This window comes from Mchenga conophoros, linkage group LG19, assembly GCF_057382185.1.
Source record: "Mchenga conophoros isolate Kocher_MC1m ecotype Shallow Benthic linkage group LG19, M_conophoros_male_GT1.1, whole genome shotgun sequence".
NCBI classification, from domain to species: Eukaryota; Metazoa; Chordata; class Actinopteri; order Cichliformes; family Cichlidae; genus Mchenga; species Mchenga conophoros.
Window position 1 is genome coordinate 905,982 of NC_140544.1, and position 13,211 is coordinate 919,192.

General features: G+C 37.7%; 1 protein-coding gene across 1 annotated transcript in view; it reads right to left on the reverse strand.

The window, feature by feature from the left end:
- The window catches only part of nrxn3a (neurexin 3a), a gene marked incomplete at its 5' end in the record, with an annotated part of 165,925 nt that overhangs the window by 11,174 nt on the left and 141,540 nt on the right, over positions 1-13,211 (reverse strand). Inside the window, 3 exons of the mRNA XM_085258204.1 lie at positions 3,193-3,280; positions 7,938-8,245; positions 8,961-9,050. Of these exons, the coding sequence (XP_085114330.1) occupies positions 3,193-3,280; positions 7,938-8,245; positions 8,961-9,050 (486 nt within the window). The remainder of the gene's footprint in view (positions 1-3,192; positions 3,281-7,937; positions 8,246-8,960; positions 9,051-13,211) is intronic.

The window sequence follows — 13,211 nt, forward strand, 5'->3', positions numbered from 1 at the left end:
CACTAGAATAGCAGTTATCTGAAGACCACGAGAATTTCCCAAAGATCCTACATTATACTGCAACAACTACCCTAAGGAAAGATATTTTTCTGTTCATAGGCCAAAGACGACTTCATCCTGGTAATAACTGACAAACCTTTGTGATAATCAAATTAAAGAGAAGAAGGAGCCTAAATATCCAAAAGCAAGTTTGATGCAGCCAAGATCCCCCAGATAATCAAAACATCAGAAGAAAATGAAATGCTTAAATTGATAAATACTGTCTCCAAAGGTAAAACCCATCGAGACTTGCTGGGATGTACGGTCTTAAAGTACAACCTATTTTTGAGCCAAACTTTCCTAAATGTGTTGTATGTACAAAAACACTATTTAACATTTTATTTAATATTATTAAATAATACTTAAGAGTCAAAGAGATTTTATTCTGTATAGTTCAGTAAAAACTAGAGAAGAATAAGGAACCCTATGACAGAATGTAAATGCATCTTTAGCCAAACCCTGCAATCACAAACTAATATTATATGATCCAAGTTATTTTTTCTCTACCCTGTTTGATAAAACAATTATTGTTGCAACATTTTTGGCATTTTTCATAAGAACAACTGGACAATTAACTGAAAATGCTTCTCAGATTTGATCTAGTTAGACATGTTGAGTCAGAAGTTTATGTTTGTCTCTAGTGCAGTCTCATCAGTGAGTGATGCTAGCATCTTACAGGATTTAAATGAAGGATTAGCACAATATTTGTTACTGGTTGTTGGCCTTTTTCATGGAAAAAATGTAACCTGCTTATTTGCACACTGAAGGTTTTTAATAGTTTGCAGTAAAACCATTTAAGAAGCCCTTTTAGTTGCCATCTTATGAAATCAACTGAAAGAAAAAAAGGAAAACGGAAAATTTACAACAGAGAACAGAATCACTTGATAAATTCTCTAAACAAACCAGACAGACAACAGCCACACGAAGAAAAGAAAAGGAAAGAAAAAGAAGAAAAACACTGCGTTGAGTGAGAAAGATGACCATTGATGATGATGCAACCACAAAAAATGGCTTCCAACGTAAACAGAAATGCAAACAAAACAACCAAGTTTGTGTAATTGCAGGCGCATGGTATCAGTCAAAACACATGCAAGAAACGATCTTCCTGAAGTCAATGATTTTTAGAGTTTATCATACCATGATAACAATGATCGCTTAAGAAAAGAAAATGAAGAAAGCAGAATTTGTGGCAAAAAGTCCTTTTTTGCCATCAGCACCAAAACATGTTCAAATGTAAAGCAGCTTTAGAAAGGAAGTCAAAGCAGGACGGCAGACTGGTTCTGCCGTCAGTCTCGTGTGGACCTCGGTATGTTCAGGATTAAAACGTTGATGGCAAGAAAAGTTTCTTTTTTCTGCCTTTGTAGCTGCTTTGAAATAATAAGGTGATGTGTGTGTGTTTTCTTTTTTCTTTTTTTTTTAACAGCTGGAAACAGTTGTCACCCACCAAAACGTCATGCCACACATGATGAGGCCAAAATACAAAAATGCATTTTTAGACAACTGGCGAAAAGGCGGGAATGAAGTCTTGGCAACAAAACTTTAAAAAATGCAAAACAACCAGAAAAAAGCATCGACTTAGAAAAAGGAGCAAAAGAAAAGTAAAATCAAAGCATGCAGCTGTCAACGTCAACGTGATGTCCGGGTTAGAATGATGTGAATTTCTGTGTAAACATATGATTGGATGACTGGGGCCCTGTCTTTGTCTTTCTTCACAAATCCCCATGGATCTCACCCTGGACCTGACCGTTTTAAACCCATTTAACAACAATATTTCACATACTCTGAAAAAATTTGGGAATGACCTTCAGTAAGGGCATATGTTGTGATGAACATCATCTTTCCGGATTAGGAATCACACTATATCCATTTCCCTAAAGGGAACTTAAGAAACGGCGTAAATGTTTCTTTATCACACTATCACCTCCAACATTTGTGATTTTATAGATATCTCGACTGTTTTAACATGCAGTTCACACCCATAGCTCCACTTTGGTGGCATTACGTTTACTATTTGGGTGAAAATCAACCTTCGCATCGACGATTGTGCTGTAAATGAGACACAGAACCTCCACCTATTTACATCCACCAGATGACCTGTTTGGGTGTTAAAGGTAGAGTCAGGTTTAGTGTTACAATAAATCTTATCACAGAAACACTTTACTTGAAAAGCAACGTCTTTTCCATTTCTGAAAATACTTTTTGGTGTGTGGCTAAGATGTAGCTTACCCCAACTCCTGAGTGACCTGGTGGATGTTCCTGTGATCATATTAAAACTAACAACTTTCAACTTTTTATCTACCTAAGAAATACGTGTCTATGCTTTTGTGCCATAGCAAAAATATATCTGTTAACTGTCCACTACAAAAACTGAAATATGGAAATTCCCAAACTCTTTCAATTTGAGTGTTAAGTTATCGCAACATTTTATTTATTTAGTCGTTTATTTTAAATATTTAGGTACAAAAAAGACAGAATAACAAGTACACCTAAAAGCAAAAGTGTAACCCAAAAAAAGAAAAACCTGTACACAGAAATTCAATGATATCTGTTCTCTAGCACATGTACCAATGCAAGCCTCTAAATCTGGGAAAGCACAAATAGAAACCAAAATTAAAATACATTGATGTAAACTAGACAACACTTTAGCTGAACACAAAATCTAAAACCAAAAACTGTTCAAATGTACTGTTTGAAACTTAAAATCAACAGAGCAATGAATGGCAGAAGCAATGGACTCAAACATGATGTTATAAGTTCAGCATCAGTACAGAGAACATGGTTCACCATCATACAAACTCGGCATACTGGTGATGACATGGACTAACCCTCATTTTCCCCCTTAGCAGACAACAATTGAATGTACATTGGTGACCATGTTGACTACTTTGTATAACCCCATGTGCAAGTGTAGCTCATGACCTTGATACATTAGCACTGTGCTAAATTAAGATTCTGAATGCACAAATACATTTGAATACCCAGTTTTCTTACATTAAGTATTGCTGAGGAATTGGGCTTAGCTTACTGTTACCACCTTGGCCATTTATTAAGATACACTTTGACTGACCATGGGGGCGTGATGCTTTAAGGATACCTCGATCCTCTATTGCAGATGAGTGACAGCACATAGAAAGCAAGCAAATGCAAACTAACCTAGCCCACCTGTACGGCTAGTTTCACACTCCTCCTCATCTTCATCATCACTCGAACACTCGGCAGATGACCCAATGTCCTCTTGGTGCTTCAGGGCCAGAATGTTGGTCATCAGAGACACAATATCCATAGCAAATATACCAAAACAGCAAAGAGCCACCAGAAGACACAAAGTAGCGCATAAAGAGAGGAGAAGAATATTTAAGACAAGTTAGAAAGTGAATGCCAATCACAGGAGCACAACAACGAGCAAAAGATCTTAAGTCAAGGTTCATCGTTTTTCAGAGCTTTCAGTTTGTTATAGTTTTTTCCATGGCTCAGCTGTTATTTACACTATTTTGTTGGTGGCGTTCTAATTAAGATGGTCTTTGGTGTCGAACGCAAATACCCTCTTTCATACTTCTCCAAACATCTACTGTCTCCCAAATTTATTTGGACTTTTGATGACTTTAGGGTCTGCCCCGTCTATTGAATGCTTTGGAGTTATGCTAAGTCTACACTGGGCGCAAAGTCCTCTGCTATTAGGTCAGGCAAAGTTGCTAAATGTTATTTACTTTCTGTAGGCTCTGGGTGTTATATACCTGACATATACACAGAATGACCTCAGCTGGTGGTTCCACACTTGAACCTTTCTTCTGTTGCCTGCTTGCCGGGTAATATAACTTCGGAACTGGTTCAGTGCTAGGACCAATTCTGTTTACATTATACATGCTTCCCTTAGGCAGCATCATTAGAAGACATAGCATACATTTACACTGCTATGCAGATGACACCCAGCTCTATCTGTCCATGAAGCCAGATAACACACACCAATTAGTTAAACTGCAGGAATGTCTTAAAGACATAAAGACCTGGATGGCCGCTAACTTTCTGCTTCTTAATTCAGATAAAACTGAGGTTATTGTACTCGGCCCTGAAAATCTTAGAAATATGGTATCTAATCAGATTCTTCCTCTGGATGGCATTACCTTGGCCTCCAGTAACGCTGTGAGGAACCTTGGAGTCATTTTTGACCAGGACATGTCCTTCAACGCACATATTAAACAAATATGTTAGACTGCGTTCTTCCATTTGTGCAACATCTCTAAAGTTAGAAATATCCTGTCTCAGAGTGACGCTGAAAAACTAGTTCATGCATTTATTACTTCCAGGCTGGACGACTGTAATTCATTATTATCAGGATGTCCTAAAAACTCACTGAAAAGCCTTCAGCTAATCCAAAATGCTGCAGCAAGAGTCCTGACAGGGACTAGAAAGAGAGAGCAGATTTCTCCTGTTTTGGCTTCCTGTTAAATCCAGAATTCAAAATCCTGCTCCTCACATACAAGGTCTTAAATAATCAGGCCCCATCTTATCTTAATGACCTTGTAGTACCATATCACCCTATTAGAGCACTTCGCTCTCGCACTGCAGGCTTACTTGTTGTTCCTAGAGTATTTAAAAGTAGAATGGGAGGCAGAGCCTTCAGTTTTCAGGCCCCTCTTCTGTGGAACCAGCTTCCAGTTTGGATTCAGGAGACAGACACTATCTCTACTTTCAAGATTAGGCTTCAAACTTTCCTTTTTGCTAAAGCATATAGTTAGTGCTGGACCAGGTGACCCTGAATCCTCCCTTAGTTATGCTGCAATAGACGTAGGCTGCCGGGGGATTCCCATGATGCATTGAGTTTTTCCTTTCCAGTGACCTTTCTCACTCACTATGTGTTAACAGACCTCTCTGCATTGAATCATATCTGTTATTAACCTCTGTCTCTCTTCCACAGCATGTCTTTATCCTGTCTTCCTTCTCTCACCCCAACCGGTCACAGCAGATGGCCCCGCCCCTCCCTGAGCCTGGTTCTGCTGGAGGTTTCTTCCTGTTAAAATGGAGTTTTTCCTTCCCACTGTCGCCAAAGTGCTGCTCATAGGAGGTCATATGATTGTTGGGTTTTTCTCTGTATCTATGAAGCGCCTTGAGGCGACTGTTGTTGTGATTTGGCGCTATATAAATAAAATTGAATTGAATTGAATTGAATAGATGTTGTAATGTACAGATGATCTGAGTTCAACTGAAAGGCTCTGCAATAGAACCTTGAGTTGAGTTTTTTTTGGTTTGTTTTTGTTTTTGTTTTTTTACTAATAAACAAAACTCATATAAACATTTGAAAAATAGTAGTTCTACCAATATTATCTAAGGGTTCCTAACATTAAATACATTCAGATGGTTTTACATTTAATATCAAAGAGCAGCTATTCCATTTGCATCAGCTGACATAAACCCAAGCAGGGCAGTAAGAGCAACAAGCAAAGAGTAGTTCGGCTGTTATCCTTGCCCCAGTTTCTTTTTAATCTTTTACACCTAAATTTGGCACAAAAGACTCTGGAATCTACCAAACCATGCCAAGCTGTGAATGCCCACGTCTTTAATATTGTGTAACGGTAAACAGATACTTTTAACATAGGTTAACTGACAGATGAGCTCTTTGCATTAATGCAGTTTTTACTTTTATTTCTATAGTGCTAAATCATCACAAGTCATCTTCACAGCAGTTGCTCTGAATCATATTAAATCATTAATTCTTTTTCATCAGAAGAAAAATCCTTTAAAAATATTCAATATTTAAAAATATTTCATATTCTAAAATCTGTCAAGATACTCCAGTCGGTCTTTCCCTTCTCTCCCTAAAACGGGAACAGCAGATACACAAGCGAGATAATCTGATACTACAACACAGCAATGAGACATTCACTTTCAGCTGCTACTACTTTGTATTAGGTTCAGATAACGTGTAAAACCTTTGAAATTGTATCCAGACTATAAGCTGCACATAAAGCATGAATATAGATTCGAGTCTGTAAAGTAAAGCCGGTGGAAATGCAATGACCAGTAGGCGCTGACTCTTCTGGTTTCAAAAACATTAATAGTTGTATGATATCTATGGGAGGTGGGCTTTTGACTTTTTTGCTCTGTGGCCTCAGTTAATATTTTCCTTATGTTAAGTTTTCTTCTTCCAGCTGCACCTTTTAGTGGTTGCCACAGTGGATCATGTGTTCACCTGCCTGTTTCATAGTTATATTGAATCTACCTTTTTAAAAATTATGGTCATTATTGGAGTTAGACACGACTACACTGCTATAGTCGCTCGTCAATAAGCATTTGATTTTTTTTAATAAGCATAAATAGAAGCAGCTTGCAAAGAGTTGGCTGGCGGTACGTGGCAGACTGCTGCCTACATTCTACTCTAACTGCTAACTTTAGCCACCATTTGCATCCTTTTTGGCCTCATAGAGCCATGCTTGCATAAACCAACGGATTATACCAATACATTTGGAGTCAAACCCATATTACAGCAACTGCTGCAGGACTGCAAGGTATGTAAAACCTTTTTTATTCCTTAAGTTATATTTAGCACCATGTGACTTGTAGTTATTAATCTATGTTACATACTGTCAACTTACACCACTAACAGAGTAGCTAACAGCAAGTTAGTAGCTAATGTTAGCTTAGCTAATAATACTTAGAGTAGTTCTAAAAACTAAGGTTGCATAAAAGTGATGCTGTCATGAAATAAGCTGATCATTAATATTGTAAATATGGACAGACAACTAGATGTGGTTAGTTATACTTTCAAATAAGACATAGTCACCAAAAAATAAAGCACTCCAGTTTTCAACAGTTTAGGGTGGAGGTTTAGTGTACTCAGAATATAGCTATCCACCCCCAGCTAGATCTATGGATGGCAGTGCAGGGCGATGGTGTTGCGCCCCCCCCCCCCACCCTGAATTGTACAAGCAGGGGAAGATGGATGGCATCTTATTTTTGTATACAGGACATTTTAAAAATGTGCTCCACTTTCTTTCCTTCTTTCCTGAAATAGATTGACCGTATTATGTGTTGTCATCCATGTGAAAGAGCGTTATCTAAACTCCAATACGAGTCTAATGTAATCATATGTGTTATTCTTTTAAACTGAATTATTTGCATTTTGCACAAGTGTTTCCGGTTCATTACTTATTTCCTGATGCTTGTTTTAATTTACGATCATGACCATGGTATTAAACTCCTGCTTGTTACACAAAAGCTTCCACAGGTGTTTCCTGGTAGTCATTACTATTCTTTAAGTTTGCTTTAAAAGGTTATTACATGGTTATTAATATATTATTAAATGGAAACAGGCAGTTATGCATTTTGCAGCGCTGTTTCCTGCTTATTACACAGAAACTAATAGCAATATTTCCAGGTAATAATCACACTTCTTTAAGTTAGCCTTAATGGGTTATTCATATGTAATTAATTGGAAACAGGTAATTTGCATTTTGCAGCTGTTTCGTGCATATTACACAGAAACGACCATGGGTAATTGAGTGTTAATAACCACACAATTGCATTCTTGTTTCTTCCCTGATACCTTACTATTACCACTTTATTACCGAGCTGTATTTCCACATTATTACCCTCAGCTTTTGGGCTCTTATCATCCAATTACATAAATTTGCATGTAATATTACTCAGTGTGAACACTGTTGCTACCAGACTAATATTACTTGGATACTAAGTGGTTATTACTTTGGCAATTGCATGGTAAAAACTTAGAAATTACCACATTATTACGTTCTTGTTTCCGCTTTGTTACCCTACTATTACCACTTTATTACCGAGCTGTGATAGAAAGTGCAACCAAATGTTAATGCATCAAATCATGAAGGTTGAAGAACAACAAATATGACTCTTGCTTCCTGTATGTATAGTCATAAGAACATACATACCTGTACAGTTGAGGAAGATCTGTGTTTCCGTGTGGTCGTAGTGGACATCATGGTAGTAGTCTCAATGAAGGACGTTGTCATCTCTGGAGACATGGCTGTGGTCCTGGCTGAACCTGGCACACTAGGTACATCGCCTACCAGCCTTACACTGCCATTAATCTTGATGTTTGGGTTGCCTTCAGCTGCCATGTTCAACACCTTTAGGCCATTGTAATAAAGGCCCGAGAGCTGACCTTGAAAGGGCCGGCCACGATCACTACCACCAATTGCCACTGTTGCTTGTGTGTTGAAAATTGTTAACTGCCGCCCTAGAGAAGACATCCAGAGTAAGATATTGTCAACAAAGAAAGGACCTTTGAATAAAACAAAAATGCAAACACCCAGGTGCCACTAAAACCCAATACTAAGCAAACTGCAACAGTGCGCACAGTAGCCAACCTCAAACATTACACTACACATATTTAGCTGTTGATTCCACCTTACAATGACAAAAGTAATTCATTTACAATACATAATGTATTCCTTTATTAAAACTGAATGATATTATATGTACTAAACTGAAACATAGATTTCTCACACAGTGGCATAAAACTGCATGATGAATTTTACCAACAGAACATAAAAAGAACCATTAACAGCACATCATTTGGTGAAAATAAATTAGTAAGGAATGAATCAGATGTGCTTGATCTCACTACTGCGTAGTGGAGACGCTGAAAGGCAGATGTGAGCTGCATAAGTGCAGCGGTTGTAGGGAGATGACATCTCCTCTGTGGACGAAGTTTGTGTACACACTCGCTAAATTAAAAACACAACCTTCACAGTTATTGCTGCTCTGTTTCTATAACTTTCAGTGACATTGCTTTTGTACAAATTCATTCACTTATCTAGTTCTTTGGTGAGTTCTCATTTTTAAGCGGTGTGTGGGTTCACATTCATGTTCAGAGGTTTTCATGCTATTCTAGAGGTTACAGTTAACTTTACATTAGCACAATCAGATACATCAGGTTGATTTGAAATTACCTTTCTCTTGTAGCCATTCTTCTACTGGTCTGGCAAATTTAAAAGGAATTTTCTTATTGGCCATCTGATAGCGTTCAATGTCGCTGTTCCCTTTAAAGTTTAAAAACACATGTATTAAACACAGATCGATGACCGGAGTCACATCATGAAGGAAATATCAATTTCTAGCTACATTTACAAAATAAATCTGAATTTAGCAGAAACATTCATTTTGGTTGAAACGGTTGTTGGTTAGAGGATGCACAGGGCTCATCATCTTTGGCTCTTTGGCTGTTACCAAACATTTTGTTTACAATCCTGACTTTTTTCTTCTTCACATTGTGTAGAGCAGTGTCTCCGACTCCAGTCCTTCAGAACTGCTGTCCTGCAGCTTTTAGATGCATCCTTGTTCCAACACACCTGAATCAAATGATTGGCTTGTTATCAGGCCTTTGCCCAACTTGATGGGATGCTAAAGAGGTCATCTAAATATACCTGTTGAAGCAAAAATGTGTGTGTCTGGTATATATCCAAAGAACTGTGACTTTAGACCAGACAGCTAAAATTAATTGACTTTGGCCTCCTGCAAGCTAGGCGCTTAATATCTTTGTATTGGAAGAAAGTGGATGTACTCTCAAGTCATATGTGGGTGAAGGAGATGGCATCATGTATTGTATTGGAACGACTTACTTATATTGTCAGAGGAAAGGGAGTAGATTTTGAAGAAATATGGTTACCTTTAACTGAGTTTCTGAGACATTATGAAGGGAATTAATTTAGAAAGTGATACTTGGTGCTGAGTTTTGGGTTTCTTTGTGTGTGGGGGTTTTTTTTTGGTTTTTTTGTTGTTTTTGTTGTTTTCTTTGTTATCTGTTTCTTTGTTTTTGTTGTTTTTATTTTTCGTTTGTTTTACCCATGCTGTGCATCGGTTTTGTTTTATTTTATTATTTATTTATTTTTATTATTATTATTGTTGTTTCTTTTAATTTATATTTGTTTATTTTGGGGACTATGTTCTTTAATATAAATCTCATGTTAACTGTACTGTTATTCTTTGCTTGTTCTGTAATATAAAAGTCAATAAACATAATGTTTTAAAAAAAAAAAAAAAAAAAAGAGGTCATCCAACCATTTGATCCAGCTGCGTTGGAGTAGGGATGCATCTAAAAGCTGCAGGACAGTAGCTCTTGAGGACTGGAGTTGGAGACTCCTGGTGTAGCGTATGCACTGATGTCACATTTAATGCAAGATTAGTTTTCTTACTATGGAAATCATCACAAACACTTTAAAAACTTGCCTAATCCTATGTGTTCCGAATACCAAGTTATATTCTAATGAAACTGTACAATCCCTCCTACCAGTCAGGTTTGCCTACCTGGTAGGTAATGTCTTAGGGGTAACTTTTTCATGCAATGAAATTCATTCATTATCACTTTTTGTCACTGGATGTATCTTCACATACCTTAAAAAATAAGATCTTTCAAGACTCGCTAGATTTCTTTTAACAGCCTGTGACGTGAAGAACTCAGGTAAAAATTTCCTACAAAGGATGTAATAGATGCTTGCTCCAGAGCAACTTGCCTTACTCCTTTTGCACTTACAACATCAACAGTAAGTAACACTACCAAACATTACATTAGAAATTGATAATAATCAATCACTAAAATTCAACAAATGATCATCTGTAGACATGAAAGACTAAATGGGGAAAAACTGGTTATTTTGCAAGTCAAAATGTTGTTAAGCAAGCAAGTTGAGATGAACCTGATAGCTGTTATGTAATAACTAGCCATTTAGTTACACAGCATGTACAGTATCTGTTTGCTCTGTTGTCATGACTGATACTCAGATATACAGTAAAGTGGGATTTTATGAAAGTCTCAACACTATTTAGGCCCATGCAAACTCAGGCACATTTAAGATTACAACAAGCTGTGTGGAAATGTGAACAAGACTTAGTGCTGCTGGCCTTTCTCTTCCACTGCTTCTTGCAGGTGACAGCAAGCAGTGTCTCATCTTAAACAATCAAGAGTCAGTGTTCAGAAAGCCAGTGAGCCTGATGGCATACCTGGCAGATTGCTAACAGATTGTGTTTATCTTGACTGACATTTTCAGGCTTTGACTCAGTCAAGTGTACGATCCAAGGTTAAAAAGGCTACATTTATTGAATGACCATAGATGAGTTGGACTGATTTCTGTGCTTTGAAAAACTACGTCACTCAGCAGCCGTGTGTCATCATTGAAAACGAGTTCCCTTAGGTTATGCAGAGCTCATTCAAAGTTCTTAAAATGATCACGCTCTTCTCTGACAATATTAGCTTGCCCCAAATCTTCATTAAATATACAGCACATATGATGTTTACACAGAGAAATCCTCAAACTGCCTTCCCACTTCAGTAGCTGATGTGCATGTTTGTGTTTATTCCAACTTTCTCCACATGTATTTGTTGCTGTGATACCAGAAGACTTTTTAAAATAAAATGTTTCGATCTTTTCATCACTTTCTATACATTTTCACTAGGATTTGTAAACGTTTTCCTCTTGTACAGGTATAAATAGTCCTGTTATCTAAAAGTAACCCAGCACCCAAAGCACAAAAGGTGGTGCCATATTACAATTGTGAAGTTGGATCTTTCTGAAAAAATAAACTTAACAGACTTTTGGAAATTATCTTTAATAATATTGCTTCTATTTTTTCACCTTCACCTGTCTGTTACAAATCTTCAACATCTCAGTTTGACTTGACTCAATTTTAACCCCTAAATTGTATGATTCATCAAATGCACACTCTCTGTGGCTAGACCAAGCTTATTTAACTGATATGAACAGTGCTTTCATTCAATCATGCTAAAATTAAATTTTAGTGACAATCAAAATGATTAGATATATCTTCACCGTATAAGGTAACATATATTTCAGCCAATACCAAAGAGGATGAGCCCGAGTAAAATGAAAATTTTTCAAAAGACTTCTGGGCTGTCATTAATGTAAAACAACAAAGTAAAACAGCATAAACCACAAAAAAGGGCCGATCCAAACACAATGTGTAGTTCACTGGGCAGTAGAGGTGCAGCGGATCACGGTTGATCCGTAATCCGATCCCACTCCACGGTTCGGTGCGCGCGGTCAGTCTGTCAAGCGATAGTTATGGTCAGCGCTAGCGGTCCAAGTGGAGGAGCGGAGGAGTTTTCGGTATTTAAGCAGCCCTTTGCTGCCCAGTCCGACCGGGCTAAAGCTATTACAGAAGCTACTGGGGTGTTTAGCTGCAGACGTTGTGCAAAACAAGAGGTTTAAACTATGATGAACGTGCTTGAGCCACGCTATGATATCCCGTTCGCATCCACTTCAGTGGCAAGATCGTTCCAAGCATGTATGAGCAGGAAAAGATTTAAGTTATGGCTGAACTGTCCCAGGCATCTTCTGTTGCCCTAACTGCTACAAACGGGCGGAGCTCCAGGGCAACGGAAAGCTACGTGACCGTGACCGCTCGTTATATCACAGCGGAGTGCGATGTAATGAGCGGTGTGTATTATTGTAGGGTCTACCTTACAATATAAAGCGCCTTGAGGCGACTGTTGTTGTGATTTGACGCTTTATAAATAAAATTGAATTGAGTTGAGTGGTAGATACAAAGACTGTACTGCCCTATTATATTTTTTTAATAATTGTATGGAATGAGTCTTGAGTTGAATGTTTTTAACAGGCAAAAAAACTTCAATAAGTAAATAAGTAAATGTTACATTTTTGTCTTTTTTCTTTTTTTGCTGATCCGAACCGTGAGATTTTTGATCCGTTGCACCACGACTGGGCAGCATGTGTAATTATGGACATCATATTTTAAAACTACACAGGATTATGTAAATGACGGTTTAAAATGAGGACTGTTAACGAGAGATTTGCAGTATGTCAAATCTATCTTGTTCATTTACAAACAAGCTATCATTCTCAAAAGTGAAGGGTGAATTGGCCACTGTGGGGTGGGAATTAGATTCTGGATGAGGACATCAAATCATGGGTCTTATCCATGATCGGGGGAAGAACAACGTGGATCATGGACAGATGGATGGGTACAGCTTCTGTTAAGCAAAGCTATTGCTCTGTGTCTACTTTCACTTATGGCCATGGACTCTGTCTTGAGACTGAAAGAAAGAGAAAGAAGACACAACCAGCAACAATAGGTTTACTGGTGAGGATGCCTGGCTTTCCCTTTGACATGCATTATATTGCCAGAAGTATTCAATTCAAGACAACATTTTTATGGACCGGCCTTTA